Here is a 22716-nt window from a genome sequence, read left to right on the forward strand (position 1 = left end):
AGAAAGAACCAATAAAAAGAACAGAAAAATTGTCAGCAAATTATAAGACCGAGAAATTCACATCCAGCCAAAATCCAGAAGCGTTAGCACCAAGTTTCAATAAAACCTTTTTTTTTTTTTATTTTCAACATTGCAGTTCTGTACATACCAATTTCTACAATAGCTTATCAAAACTTTAACGTTGGCAGTTTTATCAGCCCCTCCGGTTTAATCAGCTAGTCTCTATCTAGCAAGCATTAAAGCAACGTTCTACCTTATTTACAAAACAAAACACATAGCTATCTAGCCTCTAAATGTAAAGGGAATAAAACCTAGCATAATCAGCCCATTTGAAAACCACAAGTATCCTGGTTGATATGTACGTTTGAGTCTCTATTTCTTTCTATGGCAGTGAGAGATCATCTGTTTTGAGGTATACTATGCTTGCAGGTGTAGATGCTGCGTTCACACTCATTATGTTTCCCAAAGATATCGTGAGAAAGAAAATCTGCTCATCATAAAGTGCAATATTTTAAGTGAGTTTAAAAAAAAAGAAAAGCAGATCAAACGACCTGCTGTTTAACTTTAGAGCTTATTAAAAAACAAAAAAGCTGGTGAAGCTTAAAAAAGCCATCTAAAAACATGAAAATCAAAAACTTAAGCAGTGTGATCAACTCATTTCCCCAGGGGGTGTAACTCCTCTAGAAGCCCAAGGGAAATCTGACCCCAAAACAGAATTTCTATTTGTTATTCCTTTGGTTATTTATGTTTTTCATGAACAAGTCGATTAAAAAGCTTTTTTTAAAAAAGACAACCAAGCCTCTGGTTTGTGATGTAATCCAGTTACACTGTTTAAGAGCTGTTCCCAAGAGTAGGCGACCTAATTTGTGGACACCAGATAATATATTTTAGAAATTCCACCTGAACAGTGTCTTTTAAACAAGGATCACATCGCTACAACGGAAAAGACAACACGGTGTACCTAACCCTGCATCTATACGTCTCTCCTACTGAAGTAACAGCTGAAGAAAAGACACTTCATCTTACCTCCACTTCACCAAGCCTGGCTTTTTACCTCAGTAGGAAGCCCCTTTTAAGAAAACTATACTGATGTCCATCTGTTATGTACATAGAGTGTATTGAGCATGGTACCCTGGCTGGTGTATGCTTCTTATGGGATTTCCACACCCATCCTGCCAAACAGAATATTGTTCCATTCACCAACTCACCCTTAATTTTGCAAAACAAAAAACTAGGGCTGCCCAATTTTGGCAAGTAGCTCATATTTCATATCCCACTCTCACCAGTCGTGCTGCAGCATAAACTAAGGTTGGAGGTCATGGGTTGGTTTGTAGTTTGGGTGTAGAGGTGGAAAGAGAAGAGAAACAGGGGAGCAGCCTCAGATCTCTGTTTATATGGAGGGAGTTAGTATGAGAAGGCTTGTGTGTCAACTTTTGTTTAGATGCCAGTTTTATGTGGCTGTGGCTTTAATGGGTGCATTTCTGTGTGTGTGTGTGTGTGTGTGTTCTGTTTTTGAGCTCACGTGTTTTCATTTAATATCCTGACTGTTTAATTTTGTTGTTTGGGGATTAACGCGAAATTGTTTAGGGAATGTCTGTTGCCTGTGTATAGGTGTATGTGTGTGTGTGTGTGTGTGTGTGTGTGTGTGTGTGTCTGCGAGTCGTAATATGTACATGTGGTGTTTGTGCGTGAAGCTGCTTCCAGCTTACTCAGTCAATAACTTGATCTCGTTGGTGAGGAGGGTGTTGAAGTTGTAAGCGGGGTCTGGGAGACCAGGGAGGCCAGAGAGGTCGGGAGCTGAGGCCTGATGTGGGGAAGACTGCGAGGGCTCAGCCAGCTCTGGGTCACTCTCACTTGAGGTGGAGCCTACACTCATGTTGCAGACTGCTTCAGGCAGCGAGCCGGCACCAGCGGGCACAGGGCATACCTCAGGCTCACTGCTGGTCTCACTGGCGCTAGACACCACAGAGAGCAGGGACATCTTTCGAGTGAGGCGGCTGGGCAGCAGCGACAGGGCGTAGTCGGCCACTATGCCTGCCACATCCATGCCACAGGCCTGGTCGAAGGCAATGAATCCCACGTTGGCGTTGGCCTCGCACACCACAAAGGAGCCATCATTGAGTTGAAGGAGGTCAATGCCGCACACGTCCATGCCGAGGATGTTAGACACCTGAGTGGCCAGCTGCTTACCCTGCTCACTCAGAGGGCACATCATACCCACACCACCTAGTAAATCCAAGGGGACAAGAAGTGGTGTCAAGCCAGTTAACACTTGCTGTCATTTGTGGTTCCCTCTATGTTTGCAATACCTTAGGTGACAGAGAACAATAGTTGATTTTCATTCAGATCATATAGAATAACAACAAACTGAAAGACCATGAGCTGAGCTAGTGTCTAAATATAAATTCTTTAACTTCAAGGGGTATCACAGAAACCAGTCACACAACAGTTAATGTCACAGAATCAAATCCAACAGCCACAATACTTTCTGATCCACCCAAACACAGTGGGTGGATCAGAAACGTGACAGCTTATGTGACAGAATCAACATGTGACATCAACAACATGTGACAGCTTAGAAACTGGACAAGTAAGATGACCGATGTTCCAATTATGCCACAGTACACTATGAACCTGACAAGTCTAAAACAACACCAACAATCCTTCGTTAGTTCAGTTTGTAATCAGCAGGGATGCCATGACATTTGAAGTCTCAGTGACTTAAGGACAAGCCTCCATTTTACAACACTGTTCTGTTTGTCAGCAACGTGTCTAAACACTGTTTAGTAGTTAAGATGGGGTGTAATACTGAAGCAATAGCTAAAGATGATGCATTAAACTTTCTCCAGAATTGATAAAATTAGCCCCATGACCTTTTCCTTTAAACAGAGTGGCTAATTAATATGGAATAATACCTTTATCTCTCCTGAAAGCAATTATTTCCCCCCTGGGCCTGAAAGGGATTCAGTGGGTGGATACTTGCTGACCTGGGGCTTGAACCGGGATCTTCTGGTTTGTATCCAGTTTGTACAGATTGGTATCCCTATCCCACTCTGCTATTCCAAGCATACGTAGTACATATTCAAAGCTCAAGATCTGGTCCAGTGTGGCAGCGTTCACATGGTCAATCACAGGATTGTGGGCAGACCTGCTCCACGAACCAAATGCTACACTCATCTTTTGTGGTAAAGCAATTTAATATATCACTGGGTCAAGATCAAGGTGGGTTAAAAAGTAAAGGAGCGTCTGGGTAGCGTAGTGGTCTATTCCGTTGCCTACCAACACGGGGATTGCCAGTTCGAATCCCCGTGTTACCTCCGGCTTGGTCGGGTGTCCCTACAGACGCTATTGGCAGAGTCTGCGGGTGGGAAGCCGGATGTGGGTATGTGTGTGTCCTGGTCGCTGGACTAGCACCTCCTCTGGTCGGTTGGGGCGCCTGTTCAGGGGGGAGGGGGAACTGGGGGGAATAGCATGATCCTCCCACGTGCTACGTCGCCCTGGCGAAACTCCTCATTGTCAGGTGAAAAGAAGCGGCTGGCGACTCCACATGTATTGGAGGAGGCATGTGGTAGTCTGCAGCCCTCCCCGGACTGGCAGAGGAGGTGGAGCAGTGACCGGGACGGTTCAGAGAGCGGGGTGATTGGCTAGGTACAATTGGGGAGAAAAAGGGGGGGGGGGTAAAGGACTAACTTGACAACACGGAGGTATCAAAAAGGCAGCCTAACCGGTATCAACTTCAACTATCTTATGTAAACTGTCCTCTGACCATGTGGCAAGGAGAGCCACATGCATGCAGGAGGTTTCATTCCACCCAAACACTGCAGCAAATGAATTCACAAATTTAGCATGCCATCAGCCTCTAGAGAAAGAGGGGAAAACTAATAGGTGAAATAAGCTGGTGTAGCGTTTGAGCTTAATGAAATAATTTGTAAAAACAGGTTTGGATAATGGAATGATTTGTATAAACAGGTTTGGATCAACAATAGTTGGATGAGAGAGGCAGAGAGCAACTTACCCAGGGAGCAGTTGCTCTGCATGCGTCCATCAGTGGAGCAGCGCTGCATGGAGCCAATGACACGGCCTCCCACAAGAACTACCCGCACATCACGGCCATGCGACTCCTTGACATACTCTTGAAATAGGTAGGGCGCATCATGGCGGATCAGGTGGCATAGGTCGGACAGGTGGTGCTTGTCCCTGGCCAGGAACACAGCCTTGCCTAGAAGAGAGAGCCAGGCAGGAATTAAAAGATAGAAAAGAAAGAGGAAGGGGGTAAACTTGTCTGTTGTGGTAAAATGAGGCTGAATTGCGAGAAGAACAGAAAATGCTTCATTTTTTTCCCGGTTACAGACAGATCCGAATAGTTTACGATGACTTGATTTCTTCCTGTGGTGGCACATCACTGAATGTTTTGAAAATATAATAATGGGTCTAGATAACTTCTGCAGACTTTTGTCTTGCACCAGGACAAACGTGTTAATTCACATGAAGTCCATTTCCTCACGTAACAGTCAGCACATCTCTGCTAGGGTGCACTGCCTTTCACACAGGCTAGAAGATGCCTGTTTTAATTAGCACCGTTTGGCTCTGTCTGCTGGTTGTCACGCCCTTTGCCCCTTGTGATGAGACCAAGGAAGAAGACCATGTGAGTTTGTGTGCATGCCTGTGTGTGTGTGTGTGTGTGTGTGTGTGTGTACACGTGAGTAAGAAACTATCCAAACAATGTGATGATGATGCTGTCCCAGTTAGTCATATTATGATAAAATGGACAGAGTGGGAGCCATGGGACGACAAGATAAGTAACAAATAAAAAAAAAATCAAATTTGGAGAATCATCTTGGAGGTTTCACACCTTATTTGATTAAATTTGCCTAAAATGTAACCTTGCTTGAACTGGCTTTAGGAATTGGATGAAAAGCCATCTCCACAAGTACAGATAAACCTATCATTCACTCAGTTACAATTTTGAAGAAAGAAATCTTTGAGTTACCATCCTGTTAGCTAGTGGTAAACTGGACTTTGGTCAGACCCAATGGTCAACCACAGTTAGAGGAAAACAACCCCCAAGGGTGATCTGCATTAAAAGGGGTCAAGTTAGCATTTGACCAACGGCCGTTTTCTTGAACAATGCCTTGTGATAACAGCCTGGGCTAGCCAATGTCCATTGTTGTCCCTTCACACAAAGGCAGAACCAGTGAAGTGTCAATGGCTATGAGTACAAAAGGGCTATAAGGTCATCAGATCCCAGTCCATCTTCAGGAAGCCAGACTTTAATGGCAAAGTTCAAACTTCCCAGACTAGACCGGTGCGAACACAGGGGAAAATGAGAAACTTGGGTCAATCTGGGTCAAGTAACCAGTAAACTGGAATCAAAAATGATTGACCTACCGGCTCAAACTAGGCTATGGCTAGGCTATACAGCAATCTCAAGCATTATAATGCTGATGCTCTGTGTTTACTTGTTGCAACACCACAGTCCTAATCATTTAACACTCCACCGACGAATTCTTTGTAAGGGTGGGCCAGGCTGCCATTAGCTACATGCTACGTGCAAACTGGTGGGAAAACATTTGAGTTTTAGTCCCAAAAGCTAAAAGGAGGCGATATACTCATGAACAGATCAGTGCATACCAATGACTCTAGCATTGGGCCCACTGAGTTGGTTTACATGCAAGTAATAATCCAATCATAAATTCTGACTTCAGAGACAGTCACGTAGACACTTTATCTTATCTTTATCAGAGAAATGTCAAAATATGAGTTAGACTAATATGACTTGAACACCTCGAGTTTTGCTCCATCTTTCAACTTACTGGTACGTGTACATATTCTAGTCAAGGTGCTTTTTTTCAGCTTTGTGAAACTATGCATATGAAAGGTTACTAGACACAGTGAACAAGATGTTGTTAGTACGATGCAAAATAAAAAGTAGCTGACAGTTAACTCTTGGACAGGATGGCAAAGAGGTACACATTTGTCATGGTGTCTGCTATAATAAAGACAGGAAGAGAAGATGATCTGACATGCTTGTTTGAGGCCTTCTATGAACAGAATTATGTCACTTCTAAAAAAAAAAAAATCGAACCATGTATATGCTTTCATTGAAACATAGCCTTAAATATTGCCTTAGCCTGAAACACCTTTATTGTCCTACCTCTGTGACCACGGGCATTCTTGACCACAACCGGGTAGCCCAGTGGCTCTGCTTCGTCAATCATCTTGCGGAAGTTGTCGTGTCCCCCTGTGAAATCATTTCAGACCAGATCAGATGGGTAGTGGCAGTAACAACATGTAAATAGGCACAGATAAGTATATGGCAATATAGATAGTGATACAAAAAAGTCGACCAGCTATTAGAGTCACAGCAGCAAACAATGTTACAGTATTAAAACCAAGTAAACATGCATTATCGTCAGACTTTAAAGTCCAAGTGCAGATGTGCTGGTGTGTACTGCTATCTACTCCAAATATGGATGAGCAATTATACATGATGTGCAAGGATACTTGTAGCTATCCACACACATGCACTTATTCACACAAATCCCATGCATAGGACACACCCACCTAAAGGCCCAAATATTGTAGAAATTGTCTCAATTCACACATCATAGCTGTGTGTGTGTATGCGTGTGTGAGTGAGAGGAAGGTGTCATATTTTGCTGCTATGGAAACAAAACAACCAGATTGTTGGAGTGCCATCCTGTGTTTGTCCTTACTAACTTGCCTCTTTCATATGATTGCACTTAACTGTCTGTGGAGGGCTCTATTAATTTGAACCAGATGACCATTTCATATCTGTTCACACGAGCCTCCTGAGAAAGATTTTAAACCTGCCCTTTGTTTTATCACATGAAAATACTGGAAAAAAATGAGGTCCCAATTTCAAGGCAAAGAAAGATTTAATAAGTTTCTATTTGACCTCTCTCTCCATGTCTCTTTGTTTTCCTGTCTAGATTTATCTGGCATTCATTCAGAGCACCAGATGTGAGGAGATCTGTCACATGCCTTCTCCAAAAAGAACACGTCCACACTTATCCACATGTTTTCAACACGAAAGACACACACACACACACAGACACACACAGACAGAAAGAGAGAAAGAGAGAGAGAGAGACTGGGCCCTGACCACGTCACAAGCTGCTGACTGGGGTAGAGAGGGAGGGAGGCAAGGGCATCTTTTATTGTCAAAAAAAAATAATGTGGGGGTGGGGGGAGAGGGGTGGGGATGGGAGGGGCTTGTTACATAAGCGCTCCAGCCGCTCTGCATGCACAGCCTGGCCTACTGTGCAAAGACCAACGGAATTAAGGGCAAATCCCCCCCCTCTCAAAACACCACGTGACTGTTGAAAAATAGAAGTATGTGGCATTTTGTCTTCATAACAGCAAAAGATAAACAGTGTGTGCAGTTGGACATGCGGTCTCTAATCTGTGTCCCAGCCCATCATGTCTATATCCAGATTTGGCTGGAGGGAGACGTTTCAGAGGACTGAGGAACAAGGCGGGTAACGAGGTGGTGTTTTGTATAAATGATAAGGATTGGTGTTCTAGTGGTTGTCTGACAGGCTTGGGCTGGAGATGATGAAAAGGGGACACATGAAAACACTTGTTTTCATAAACTGCAGTGCAGCTTATTCAGTGATTGGCTCAATGTTGGCTTGGTAATCTTTATCATAAATCTACATGTTGGCTAATGACTGTGATGTAACCGATGTGATTAATGGATTTTTTTTTTTTAAATCCACAACAATGTGACAAAACATCGTTGGTGTTTGTGTCAAAATTCTGACTTTCATTTGTGCTAAATATTCATTTGAAATTTATGAAACTCACAGACACTGGGAATTGAGACCTTTTATAATTTGATGATGCTAAAATTACATCCAATCTCAGAAATGACATTACAAAATATAGCAGTAAGTGTATAATTTGATTAGATTCAAAGAATCGATTGAAATGGTTTGTATTACAGTTTCAACCCTACAAACATTCAACAGATTTTTTTTCACTTCCATTGAGTTAATTAATGCAGTTGTGTCATCAACTGCCATTTTAATGTGTTAAACATTCGTTTCATTGGGCTACTCCTTAAAGCTGCAGGTAACATCGAACTTTCCAATACAAATCCTTCCGTCTCTCTCTCTGTTACCTCATATCAATCACTCCACTAAGTCCCTCCCACCAAATGACCTCCGCATTGCTCTTCAGCCCCCTTCCACTCGTGTACAACCAGGAAATGTCAAAGTGAGACTCACAAAACTTTTATTGTAGTTGATAATCTACCCATGTAAAAAACGTTTTTGGTTTTTTTTTCTCCAGCAAATCTCTTAGTTACACTAATACTGTTCATGTGAAATAGCCATTTCAAGTTGGTCTTGTTGATTTCTAGGACTGCAACCACAAGTGACTGGCGGACGGGCATCTGCATTTGTAGAACAGCCAATAGGAACGCCCTCTCTCTGAAATGACCCGTGACTGGCTAAAATCTTCTGTCCCAGGGTGGATATTTTAAAGCCTGAATACAGAGCCAAGAGGAGGTGCAGAAGTCTAGTTTTCTTTCAGACCACTTGAATTACAATATGCTGAAATGTTATTATGGAATTTTTGCCCAATGACACCATAAAAAAAACTACCTACCCCAGCTTTAAGTGTTCAGTAAGCACTACAACCTGGTATCTCCAGAGCTACTGACATAAGAATGAGGAGGCTGAGAAGATCCAACAGAGTGCTTTTCACTTCATTATTCCTTTAAGTGAAGCATCCATGAACAGGATAAATTTCTTGAATTGAGAATAGCTATCATTTATTATTTTCCCTGACAATTTTTGTATTTATACAAGATAGCACAGTGAAGAAAGATAGTACAGCACAGAGAGAGAAAGAGGGAAAGGCATGCAGCAAAGGTCCTGAGCTGGAGTCGGCCCAGGATACCACAATCAGGACTGAGCCCACGTGCAAAGTGCTGAGTGTTTAAACCACCAGGATGACCCACTTTAGGGTAATCGCACATGGAAATTTAGGGAAGAGGATCAAACCCTGGTCCACTAACCACTAGACTATATTTGTCTTAACGTCTATTTGTAGTATGCAATTTATCAAATACTAAAAAGAAAACCAATGTATGATTGTTTGGTTGTCCTACCATAGGAGAAGGTGTCAGGAAGGGGTACCCCGTGGCCCGCCAGCTCCTGGAAAGTCCAGAACTTATTGACACAGTTGAGGATGGCCTGGGGCCGGTTGATGAGCCGACAGCCCATCTTCTCCAGGTGGCGCAGTACAGTGATGTCGCTGTCCGACTGCACCCAGGGCGTGGGCACCCTCACCACCGCCACCTGTGGGTAGGATGTCACCACCTCCTGCTCCACCCGCAGACCTGGAGGAAGAAGAGGGGGATATAGTTGGGCAAGTAGAAATGAGGAGTGAAAGAAAATAAGATCATTAGATTTGTTTTTTTGGATTTCTCCCTTTTTCTCCCCAATTGTACTTGGCCAATTACCCCACTTTTCTGAGCTGTCCCGGTCGCTGCTCCACCCCCTCTGCCGATCCCGGGAGGGCTGCAGACTACCACATGCCTCCTCCAATACATATGGAGTCGCCAGCCACTTCTTTTCACCTGAAAGTGAGAAGTTTCGCCAGGGGGATGTAGCACATGGGAGGATCACGCTATTCCCCCCAGTTCCCCCTCCCTCCTGAACAGGTGCCCCGACCAACCAGAGGAGGCGCTAGTGCAGTGACCAGGACACATACCCACCTTCGGCTTCCCAACCGCAGACATGGCCAATTGTGTCTGTAGGGACGCCTGACCAAGCCAGAGGTAACATGGGGATTCGAACTTGCCATCCCTGTGTTGGTAGGCAACAGAATAGATCGCCATGCCACCCAGACACCAGACTTAAGTTCTTTAACTATGGGATTTTCACTGAGGCTGGTGTGTGAATATGTCAAATGTCAAGGCAGACATATAATGTGAAAGGCGCTGGGCTTTATAATCTCATAAATAATGGAACATTATGAATGGAATCTCAAAATTAAATTTTTCTGAGACAAATGTCAACAAGAGTACTCAATCCTGTTCTGACTGAGTGCTCTGCACCATAGAATAGAAACTCTCCTCCTCCGGTTATACTCTTTCCCTGTATGCCTTCAACATTTGTGAATGGTTACCAACTAAAGAAACAAGTAGATGCTACCCGAATGTTGGTGAATTTTGATTCATGGCTGGTTAACTATTTGCTCCGTTAGCCACTTTGGCAGGTAGTCAGATGTCTTTGGGAGATATTTTCCTGTTCAGCAAGTCTAACCATCACTCGCACATCCATTCTATCTGTCCGGTGGTCAATGGAGACCAAAATGGTGGGCAGAAAAGTTTTTGCCCTTTTGGATACTGTATTTGTATACACTGCCTCAGTCATTTCATCTCAGCCTTGGATTTGGCGTGGCTAAGGGGCAAGATAGTGGCACAGTTCCAGGCAGCTCCTCGGCTCCACTGGTGGTGGCGAGTCCTGAATTTGGAACCAGCACTGCCTGCTGCAGCGCCTATTTACACACATATCCCATATCCAAAGACTCCGCTGTGGCACTGCCAACTCTCTTGCGTGCTGGGCCAAGACCGGCTGTCTCTCTGACTCAGAAAGAGATAAGGCTATATCCCCTAATGTACTTACACCACACAAAACAGTGTAGGCAAATAAGAGTAGAGAGCTGTCTGACGCCCCAGGGAGATTGCCTTGAGTTTATTCATACTTGAAAACACGAAAGGGACAGAAAATATGCAACTACATATTCATGCATTTTTCTGGGCTTTTCATTTCAGACTACTTTGTGTCACAACTATTTCTGTTCAATTTCATGCTTTTCCTCTTTCAGAAAATATAAATTTGGGTGACATACAACGGCAGGAAAATGTCAATTTTTCCATATTCTTCACTTGAGGACATAAGACAGGCAGTTTGTGTGCGAGAGTGGGAAAGGGTCATGGGAGAAGAGGGGTGATACTGAAGTCAGTACGTAGTAAATATGCATTTAAGGTATATGAAACAACTGCTTCATTAAGTGTGCATTAGTTTGCTAAAAAGTCATATTTGTTGGAGCAAATGCAAAATTATTTTAGCCTAGCAATTAAACACTGGTTTAAGTTCCAGCTTTTACTTATTTTTACATTTACTGTCTTGTCCAACTGTAGACTTACTTAATTTTACTTTCACTAGGTCATTGACCAATCATTTAAGCACAACGTCTTTCATAAGAATAATGGACTAGACAAGGGCAAGAAAAAGATCTGGCATTATGAAAGGAAAAGTCAACATGAAACTTTTTTTTAAACAGGCCAAACAGTGCAGTAAATTGTCTTTATGCATGCTCAATAATCCAGGTAAAACAATCAGTGAAGGTTGAATCAGTTCATCTGGACACAACGTTTATTGACGGATACGTTTCATCACTCATCTAAGTGACCTCTTCAGTCTAAACTGACTGCAGGTATCCCCATCCCTTATAAACAATACAGCTGCATAACGACCGAAACCAACGACCAGTTTCATATGCAAATATGGACGTGACCATTAACTAGAGTTTCAACGGCCATGTGTACTCTTCACAGAGGATTTGGGAACATTTGAAATCACAGCATTGTAAGATGGCAACAGATGACGGGGGGGGGGGCTAAGAGTACATTTGTACTGTATCATGACAGATAGATACTAGATAGCGAGACATGGGTAGAGAGAGAGATAGCTAGATAGAGAGATAGAGATTGTGTGAGACATGAGCAGAAAAAATTTTGAGCACAAGCTTCAGGTCCAACAGCTCCTCAGGATAAACAGATGGGGTGCTGATGTAACCTGAAGAGAGATAGTGGAAGAGGAGGAAAGAAGGGAAGGTATGTGTATGAGGGAGGAAGGGAGGGGACCCAGCACTTCACCTCCACCAACACCTGCCTTCCAGATAGTGCTGGAATGATTGGGCGATTAGTCGATTGACAGAAAATTAATGATTACAATTTTGGTAGTTGAGATTAAGTCATTGTTGGTTGCGGTTTCATAAATGCTAAGATTTGTTTACCTTCCTCCGATTCATATCATTATAAAATGAGTACTTGAGGAGTTCTTTTGGCTGTTAGTCAGACTAAGTAAATAATTTAAGACACCACTTTGGACTCGGGAAACTTAAGATCACTATTTTTGACTTCGTACAGACCGATTGATTGAAAAAATAACTGATAGGTTAATTGGTTATGAAAATAATCGTTAGCTCTAGCCCTTCTCTTGCTTAACAACAGCGACTGCGCAGATGACAAGGACTGAGACAACAGAGGTCATGGGAGGCTTGACAGCAGATGCATACAGAATGAGGTTAGATTTATGGGCAACTAGTGGCACTGCTCAGCTCTCTCACTGTGATGGATGCCACTGTGGGCAGAATTCAGCAGTTCAGGCTCGGCTCATTGTGAGCACAGCAAAAAGAAGAAAGTAAAACAGCATAAGGCAGAAAAGATCAAACTTGTCTTGGGTTTTTGTCAAAGTGGAGGTACGGCTGGCTGGGAGGCTGAATTAGGGCAGCTGCATGAAAACAGGAATAAGTGAAGACATGAAGAGACAGCCCTGCCTGCCACCCACCACCTTCAACCCTGCCCCACTTTTTCTCCCCCTCCTCTTTCAATCTCATTATACAATTGGGAAGATTCACTGTCTCTTTCGCACCATTCAACACTCCCACACACACTGCTCTGATTGTGCAGCTATTGAGCGAGTTGCGAGTCCTAGGGCTTTTGACAGACAGTATTCACCATCCACGGTGCTCAACTCTGTCTCCAAAGGAACCAAACAGAGACCAATGGGGCAGCTGGATGAATTAGCCTCATTCAACTGTGCGAGTGTTCGTTTGCTCTGGACTGTCCATCATGTGACCACGCCAAAACATTCAGAAGACCCTCATGAGCGTTTCAATCCCTGTAAAACAAAGGCAATTCTGGCTTTTGAGTTGCAATGCCCAGATTTAGTGTGATTATAAGATAAACTTGAGATCAGAAATTGTGCAGGACAAATTTATGATTATGATCTCTTTTTTTTTACATAACAGGCTTGATGTTCAAACAGGTCAATGAACTGTGTGCATGTTATTTTCATTCCGCCTGACAGAGCTAATAAGCTCCATAACTGCTGAGTAGAGGGGACTCCTGTTTCACTTCAACATTCTGTGCATTCCGCCGCAACGTCACAAAGCAGGCAGCGGCGACACATGTTGTGCCAACGTTTGGCTGACAGGTCTTGCTGGCCGTGATCTCAACCCAACTTTGGGCAAGTCTGAAAAGCCAGTAGGCTGTATGTCCGTCTGCCAGAAGTTGGGCCAACAACTGTTTTTTTGTTTTTGTTTTTTTGCCCATTTGTCAACAGTGAACTCATACGTTATAAGTACCACTGTAAGATTTGGGATAAACACCCATAATTTATGGCTCGCAGAACCAGTAACTTAAGACATTTTTAGTACTTTACCAGCTAATTTTACATTTTAAGAAGACACTCACCAGATAAGGATGGTTACCTGCTAGTGTGACTGGTAGCGTGAACACAACTTATTGCCACAAACAATAACTACCATTGTTTGGCTGGTGTTAATTTTTGAAACCACTGATAGACAAGACACATCATGACCAATCTGGCATAATTTTCTGATTATCAAAGAACATGTGAGTGCCATTTGTCATATGCATAAAACTGTCGAAAGTTCTCAGACATGTAACTCATGTATTGGCTTTAATGTGTAAGATGCAACCTCATTTTGACATTTGTACATCACTCAACTGTAGGACAATGGAAATTTCAACTCCACTCAACAACTAGGTCATTTTACTCAATTCAATTTAGATGTGCAAAAGTTTGCAAATTGCCAGAGATGTTCAGGACTCTCTCTCCACTCCAGCTGTTCCATATGGTTATTGTCAACAGCACAAGACACAAAACCTTTTTTCCATGTCCACTGACAAAAGTGGCTGACACATTCCAAAATTCGCCAACATGACCAACGAAGAAGAATTTAGGAATTGTTTGTCTCCACATGTAGCTGCAGTGGAAATGAAACAGGATTTGGCCTACCATCTATCTTCCAGACAATATCTCACATGATCTTCTGTGGGATGGGCCGGCCGCCTATGTGGCAGGACAGGGAAAAGGGAAAAATTATAGTCGGTGAACACTGTAGTCTTGGGATGATGCAACCATGGATGAAAATTACAAGGAGTGTTAAAGTGAAGCAAATACAGGGCAGTTGGTTTCATCAATTTGTCTGATTATCTGAAGGAGAAACCAGTGAAACTACTATGTGTTGTTAATAGACAAACAAGATGCCGGACCAGTATATATGACCTCATTTAGTTTGACAAAAGCTATGAAGGGGAAAGAAAGCACCAGCTACCAGCCAATAAAGTTTTGCTGTGGATGTCAACTTTTATCTTCCCTTTCAGACAGTTTCATAGGTAACCAACCACCATTTTTAAGGTCCCAATTTGTTCCTAAGAATCAAGTTGGTGGGTAAACAATGAAACTAGCATTTCGTCGCCTTCTGAAAATAATGGCCTAAGTCATATTTTCAAAAAACAGAATAAACTGACAAATTTTGTTTCTGTTTATTCTGTTTTTTGAAAAACTTGAAAATATGATTTAGGCCATTATTTTAAGAACGTGACAATTTGAATTTTGTGATGAACATGCCATGCTAAGTTATTAGCTACTCGTAATTTAAAGTTTTGGCTTTGGTGTGTTAACTGAGGTGTACCTTTGTAAAGGTCTTGCTAAGAATGAAGTTGGCACGTCAAACAGTGACTGGCATTTGAATTTTGTGACATATAAGCAAATCAAGGTTGTCAACCACACACAAAACCTGAGTCTTTGAGGGGTTACACAGAGGTGTGCCGCTTGTATGACAAATTCATATTTGTCTTTTCTGTGTTATTAGTGGGCAAAATATGACAAGGTAAGAAGTGTTTCTCGATGTAGCCCGAGTTTTTTTTTTCTTCTTTTGTTCACATCTAAACTTGTAAATTAAAAGCTGCTTAGTAAAAACCTAATAAAATGCAAGTACCCATGTCCCTTTAGAACATACAAATGAGTCATGTGAATACTGCTTGCTACAGAAGAGAGTCCCAAACTACTGACCTATTCAATCACTGCACAGAATGGCTAGACAAGGCGTCAGGGTAGTGTGTCAGTCTATTCCATTGCCTACCAACGTGGGAATTGCCAGTTCGAATCCCCATGTTACCTCTGGCTTGGTTGGGCGTCCCTACAGACACAATTGGCCGTGTCTGTGGGTGGTAAGCCGGGGGTAGGTATGTGTCCTGGTCGCTGCACTAGCACCTCCTCTAGTCAGTCTGGGCGCCCAATCAGGGGGGAGGGGGAACTGGGGGGAATAGAGTGATCCTCCCATGCACTACGTCCTCCTGGCAAAACTCCTCACTGTCAGGTAAAAAGAAGTGGCTGGCAACTCCACATGTATCGGTGGAGGCATGTGGTAGTCTGCAGCCCTCCCCCGGATCAGCAAAGGGGGTGGAGCAGCAACCAGGATGGCTCGGAAGAGTGGGGTAATTGGACAGGTACAGTTGGCAATTGGGCAGAAAAAGGAAAAAGACTAGACAATAATTATTTATATAGCTTTATTACATGGTAGGATTTGGCATTTAATTGATTTTGCAATTGAGAGCAACTTGTTAGTCTTCAACATTGAATCAGCTCATCTGGAAACATTAACATTTATTGACAGATACGTTTCATCACTCATCTAAGTGACCTCTTCAGTCTAAACTGACTGCAGGTATCCCCACCTTTATAAACAATACAGTTGTATAACGAACGAAACCAATGATCAGTTTCATTTGCAAATATGGGCGTGACCATTAACTAGAGTTACAATGGCCATGTGTACTATTCAGAGGATTGGGGAATAGTTGCAACTACAGATTGTAAAATGGTGACAGATGTACTCTTAGCGCCTACCCCCCTTCCTTCAGTTCACAGATAGTCTTCACATAGATGGCTTCTTTGACTCTGACAAACCAGCATTCCTCCCTATCAAGGATGTGCACATCCTCATCCTTGAAAGAGTGGCCACAGAGGATTGGGGAATAGTTGCAATCACAGCATTGTAAAATGCCGACAGATGTACTCTTAGCCCCCACCCCACCCCACGGTTCAGCGCTGGTTGTTCCCTCTTCAAATAGATGGGCTCTTTGACTCCCTGTTCAATCCAGCATTCCTCCCTATCAAGGATGTGCACATCCTATATGCAGCTGTATTGTTTATATGGGTAGGGATACCTGCAGTCAGTTTAGACTGAAGAGGTCACTTAGATGAGTGATGAAACATATCGGTCAATATACGTTGTATCCAGATGAACTGATTCAACTTTCTTTGATTTTCTTACCTGGATTATTGAGCATGCATAAAGACAGTCTTCAACATTAATGCTATATCCTCAGCTGCCTGTGCCAGCCATAAAATAATTTGGATGCCCTGTAATAATTATGTTTCAAAACAGCCTAACCTAAAATATTTACTTTACACGTGTTGGCTTTCTCAGTTTGCCTTGTGGATTTTTCTGTTGATTTTAATGGGAACTACATTGTTGGCTAAAAGCAACCAGTGGCAGTGCTGCTATAAAAATGAGACATAAAGCCAATATTACCATACTGTGCACTCCTTCAGTTCAATTCCAGTCCCAATAAAAGCAGTGAATGTTAAAATCAATTTCCTTTTCTCGTTCACCTCTAAAAATAACCAACAAGCAGTCTTTGGGCACCTGGGTATTATGAACATGCTTTCATTTTTACCATTCCCAAGACATAAGACAGCTGGATGCGAGCATAAAAATACAGCTGTGTGGAAAGATATCAAGTTGCTGATCACGGTCTCATGGCTCATTAAATGGGGAGTCTTTCCTTGGTGAATCACCAGATGCCAAGATTAGGATTTAAGAAAGCACGTTAACTCCACTCCCAGTCTGTTGTTGCAGACACATTTGTCCCATGTTCACGCGGCTGGTGGTAATTTAGGGTGTTGGGTATGGCTAAACGTTCCTGGCCTGCTCGGTGACATGGAGGTGTTACATTTATCGTCTTTGTCTAAAAGTGTGCACTGAGGAATCCAACTGGACTGCAATGGAATCTGACGTTGATTCATATCCTGTCTTCTTTTGCACGTCTTCACATGCACCCACACACACGCACCAGGGGATGTGAAATGCCTTTCCCTCAGCTGACTGATCATTGGGCCTTTTCTCATATGTACTAACATCCACAGTGGAACTCCTGGGGGCATGACGAACCCATTAACTTCTTGAGTAAATAAAGTGTACATAGGCCTGAGATAAGTGATGAGTCAAGCGCTGAGGTGTACAATCCATATCAGTTAAAAGATTATCACCACATTCACTTTGACCTTAAAGAAAACCTCTGCAAGACAACTTCAGAGAAATGCCTATAATCTTGGTCACTTTGCAGTCAATATGCACCGCAAGTGTAAAAACGGACTCAAATTAGTACAAATATCTAAAAACTCCCATCACACATTGTATTAATTCATGTATCATCAGAATTTGTATTTCATCTACACAAGTGGCTAATGTATCCATTCATTCTTACTACCTCAGGATGTAGCCAGAGACACATTTGTATGCATTATGCCCTACTAATAAAACAGTGAACGCAATAGTGTTTCCAGTCCTCAAAAACAATATTCATGCAGTAATAAAACACTTACCAAAGTAACGTCCCCGAGTGTGGAAATGATGCATTGTCTGAGTTTTTGTATTTTCCCTTCATATAAAATATTCAAGATTAGAGAGGGAAAGTGGAGTCTCTCACACTTGAGGAATTTCCCCACGGGGATTAATATAGTATAGCCAAAAAAACAAAAACAAAAAAAAAACTTCCCAAACAGCACTGAAATGTAAGGACTCACTGTTGTCTGAAGCAAGCCTATGCTAATTTGCAAAAATCAAACTCAAAGTAAAGAGCAGGAAATGTAACAACGTTCTTAAAGCTGAGACGAGTATGCTTCTAAAAGGAGATTAATAATGTTATGTTTACACCAAAAAAAGAGATGTCAGGTTGTTGAAGGGTATCTGGATAAGGTAAGGAAAAACACAACTGTAACTCTGTGCAGATGTATTTTTAATGTCTGTTTACTATTCACATAAGTGTAAATTGATATCAATACTATACAGATTAAAGGCACATCACCATGCACGGTGTAAAATGAACGAGCATGATAAAAATCTGTTGCAATCAATCGGTGCCTTTATGCATCTCATGTAATAGTGCAGATAAACTCTATCCTCAGCGGCAACCTCCAATGCAGTCAAAATGTGCATGGGTCGTTAATCTGTGATGTCAAGCTTAGGGACTCACGCCGTATGTGTAGATCTGGGGCCAGTGGGTTTACAGGTCATTCTAACTGCCCTGTTCCATTTGTGATTCCTGCTGTCCTTCAGATCTAGACAGCTGTCTGTTGATCCATTTAGACAAGTAGGCTAAAACACTTTTCGTCTCTGGGCATTTCCTGTATTAACTTTAAAAAATTAACATGGTCATTTTCTTAAACCACTGTTATATAACCTCTCCCCCCATGTATCCCCTTGCACATATTTCAAAATCAGAATCATGTTTATTGGCCATGTAGGTTTGCACATACATGGAATTTGACTGGTTTGAATTTGACGTGGCTCTCTCGCTGTATTTAACATAGAATAACAACACTACATCACAATCTTTAGATATATACACAAGCATTTGACTTGACCGTGTTAACATGTCATCATCAAAATTCCCGGTGTGTACAGTAGACTGGCTAGATATAATCCCCCCCCCATTTATGAAACTGCTCTGTGAAGAGATCAGAAGGTACAAAGATACCTAGATGTTCTTATAGGCTTTACTTTATATTAAGCATCCCACAGGGTCAGATTCCTTGTAGGAGCAAAATGGCCAGGGTTAATGATAAAAGACTTGAAATTAGCACTGTCCTTGATCAGTGACTCACAATCTATGTTGGATTATTAAAGGCCATTATCAAAAAGCCTTTACAGAGTGTCATTGGGCTAATCGTGATGCAAAATGAGATGCATTCAACACAATTCAACGCATTGTGTTGAAACTAGTTAGTGTTGCCGTTGAGCTGGAGATCTGACACAATGTGCCGATGTGTGAGAAATTTGAGCTGTTTTCGGAAGCTTACAGTATCACTGCTATATGGCAATGAGACGGCTCCAGCACCCCCCCCCACACACACACACACACACACTTTCATCCCAATGCCAGACTATGCTGTCTATGTGTTAATTGAGACTTGACCACCTCCCATTGGGCGACATGGCCCCACCTCACAACCCTTTGACAAATTCCATGTGCGTCTACTTGTCAAGAGTTCCAAGTCTTATTGTCTGCAGACTGTCAAAGTCTGTGCTGAAACACTTTTTTTCCTTTCATAACAACTAAGAACCGAGCACCGCCAGAAAATGACGATAACAGAATAGCGTCGCAACATGAACTGAGTCACCGCTTTCAAAATAAACACATGGTAGAGAGCGACGGGGAAACTGATTTTGCATTATTTGTTCAATAGCTTAATCAAGGCTGCAGGTCATCACATTTTCTGCCTTAATAGGCTCTGCATACGGTAGTGAGGGGCACCGAAGAAATCAATAACATGAAAACGCATCTTCGGTTTGAATGACACAATTACGTCGGCATAATTGGACAAAATAAATAAACAAATAAGCAAATCAGTGCCTATAGATTTAATTAAAGTCAGGCGAGGAAGACGACGAAGCAAAATTTAAGTGTTTAGCCACCCAGTACCACATACACAGTCTTGATGCAGTCTGGCTGGAAAGTGGGTTAGGCGGTCACTGTTACACTTAGCTTCCTTGCTAGCGGGCTTACAGGGTTAGCCCACTCTTCGCTCGCAACAGTTTTTTTTTTTTGCTATGGAACAATACCCGTTAGCTGTAGCCTTGATAGCCACGGCGTGTTGTGTGTACGTCGTGTCGACTATCATTTCCGAATGAATAAAACAAAACTCGGAGTCACACCGTAACACTACACTGACTGTAGAAAAACAGCGATCGAACAGATCGATGGTTATACTTGCCCAATTGTCCCTCGCTGATGGTGAGCACGATTTGATCCATGAGAAGAGAGCGGAATTCAACATCCTCCTCGGCGCACCGCTGTTTCAGCGCCCGGAGAATCTGGACCTGGGGGTACTCCTGGCTGATACGCCGGTCGGTCACGAACCAAACCCGGGAACACATTTTGGACGTGAACTTTTGTAGAGTCGAGCAGGGGGGAGGGGGAGAAAATCCCAAACACACGGCTGTGGCTGAGGGGGGCGGCGGGCGGTGCGATGCGACAGCGCGGGATCCGGGGGTCGGGAGCACAGCGGTGGGAATGGCACAAAGATGCTCACACAATGGAGGGCAACAACTAGCGCTGCGAACTAGCCGTGATGTGGTCGAAACCACCACAACTGGACCGCCGTTCGAATTAAGCTAGCTGCAATAAAAAGGTTTCGTTACCCTTTTTTGCTTTCCTTCATTTGCAGGCATTTAGTCCGCCTAGATCCGACTCAAGTCAGGCCCAGATTACGTCGAACTACGATACTCCCGAGACTCGCTCCACTAACGTCGCCTTGCCCGTAAAAACAAAAACGTCCCTCAGACGAGATGGGTTATGGCATTATCGGCCAGCGAGGACAAACAATCTTCAAATTAGCACCACGTTGCACGTCACTCTCGTCGACTCGAAACTACCAGCAAACTTTTTGTGGTTGACAGTAGCCGTTTCGTAACCCCCCCTCCCCAAAAAAATAATGGTGATTTAATTGAAATTCAACTACCCCACCGTTGATTTATATTATATGCCTCCGTTTGGCTGCTGTCCACGAGGTATCGGTGCTGAAAAGTGCACGCTGGGTTTTTTTTTTTTTTTTTGCGTTATTCCCTCACAAGCCTCGTTTACAACCACACGGCTCCGCGTTCCCGTAGGGTCAACAAGCCTTCCAATGAAAATGGCGGATTCGCAACTATAGAGACCAATTGCAGTGTATAAACCCAAAACCAAAACACGCCCGCGTCGTTTTCATTGGACGATTATTAAAAAAAGGGGGGAGGGGAGGGGGCAGAAGGGGGTGGACGGCGAGCCGCCGTCATGTGAGCCAATGAGGAAGCCCGAAGGCAAGTTGTGGGGAGGATGAGGCCGGCGGAGAGAGCGCCGAGGCGGTGAATCAGTGCATGAAATAAAGGATGCTGCCGCATTTTCCGAACCGGTTCAGACCGGGCACCACAAGGTTTGGCGAACACCGACGCCTGTTGTCTCTATGCCGAAGTGGCAGGAAATATGACGTTGCCCTCTATACGACGAGAACTCGAAGCTTTCGCAGCGAGAATTTTTCTTTTTTTCGTTTCTTTTTTTTTCTTCATTTTTTTAACCATCTTTTTCAAAAGACTGTTGCCCGAACGGGGTTCGCCCCACGTATGCTCGGTTGAAGTTGTTTTCTAGTCATTTGTATCGGGTTAGTTGACTTAATGTATAAAACTTGCTCATTTGAAGATGGGTGTCGTCAGATGAGGACGCAAAACACTTCCATGTGATCGTCACGGACGAGATTATGCCAGTGACCTAGTTTTTACTCCTTCCGCTCTGACGCTCTCTCTTTCTCTCTCTCTTTCTCTTTCTTTCTTTCTTCTCTCTCTCTCTCTCTCTCTCTCTCTCTCTCTCTCTCTCTCTCTCTCTCTCTCTCTCTCTCTCTCTCTCTCTCTCTCTCTCTCTCTCTCGCTCTCTCTCCACACAGAGACTGGAGTTCAGCATTGCCAAACCCTTAACAACATAGCAAGAATAGACTACACATTTTCAGCATCATTATAACTACTTGACATTCAATGTAAACCATAGCTGCCTGACTTTATTCGCAACATTTTAGCCGCGATTCAATTCCAGTGCTGCTCAATCAGACCTAATTTCTGCTTTTTTAAACATAAGCCATTGCCAACAAGCCCCCCCCACACACACACACACACACACACATATACACAGGCAACTGAATCCATCTTTTTCTTTGCCTTGTTTCAGCCTGGCAGCGCTCTTGTTCCAGATGAGACCCATCAATCGTGGGCAAAGCAACCGCGCCAGTTCGACTGGCCAATCACAAAGCGAGGTAAGGGCGCCGGGCACATCCTCCAGTCGCGCAGCTTTCACTGCTGCAAGCTGCACGAAAGAAACGTGGACTGCAGCATGAACAACACTCAGCGGGAAAGCACACTTTCGACTGAGTGAAATGTGTCCTGTTGAGCCTACAGAAAACATATATTCTAATCCGGTGATTTTCACTTGTTGCCGTACACATGAACGTGTTTCATGATTACTGTGTAAATATCCACTGGTGCTTTGGGAGAAGGTAAGTGTCCCACGATTGATTCCTTTCCACTTTCAGTTATTATGAACTGTCATGGCCATGACAGGCAGGCGAGGACATGTAAATTAAATACGGACTCTTGACACTGGTGCTCCCCAAGGGTGTGTGCTCCTCCTAAATCACTTCACCTCCAGTGACCTTTGTCTTAAGTTTGTCCAGACAACTGTCAATGATTTGTACAGCATTTGAGCAAAATAAAAGGGAATTCGTATAAAAAGAAAAACAACGAGTTTTTTGATTTTATACGATTTTTACACGA

At 43.1% G+C, this 22716-nt stretch overlaps 1 protein-coding gene across 1 annotated transcript; it reads right to left on the reverse strand.

The window, feature by feature from the left end:
- Positions 1 to 1705: 1705 nt before the first annotated feature.
- rimkla (ribosomal modification protein rimK-like family member A) lies at positions 1706 to 21004 on the reverse strand. The gene is made up of 5 exons (XM_056274984.1): positions 20136 to 21004; positions 9140 to 9370; positions 6155 to 6241; positions 4016 to 4219; positions 1706 to 2226 (listed from the first exon to the last, which is right to left on the reverse strand). Exons 1-5 carry the CDS (start codon positions 20296 to 20298, stop codon positions 1706 to 1708), a joined length of 1206 nt encoding a protein of 401 aa, XP_056130959.1. The 5' UTR covers positions 20299 to 21004.
- Between the last annotated feature and the right edge of the window lie 1712 nt (positions 21005 to 22716).

The sequence above is a fragment of the Lampris incognitus genome, chromosome 2 (genome assembly GCF_029633865.1).
Source record: "Lampris incognitus isolate fLamInc1 chromosome 2, fLamInc1.hap2, whole genome shotgun sequence".
NCBI classification, from domain to species: domain Eukaryota; kingdom Metazoa; phylum Chordata; class Actinopteri; order Lampriformes; family Lampridae; genus Lampris; species Lampris incognitus.

Coding starts and splice junctions, on each gene's coding strand:
- rimkla (XM_056274984.1), bottom strand. CDS start 20,298: ATGTGTTCCCGGGTTTGGTTCGTGACCGACCGGCGTATCAGCCAGGAG. Junction 6,242..9,139: donor TCCTGACACCTTCTCCTATG/GTAGGACAACCA, acceptor ATGATTTCACAG/GGGGACACGACAACTTCCGC. Junction 4,220..6,154: donor GAATGCCCGTGGTCACAGAG/GTAGGACAATAA, acceptor TCTCTCTTCTAG/GCAAGGCTGTGTTCCTGGCC.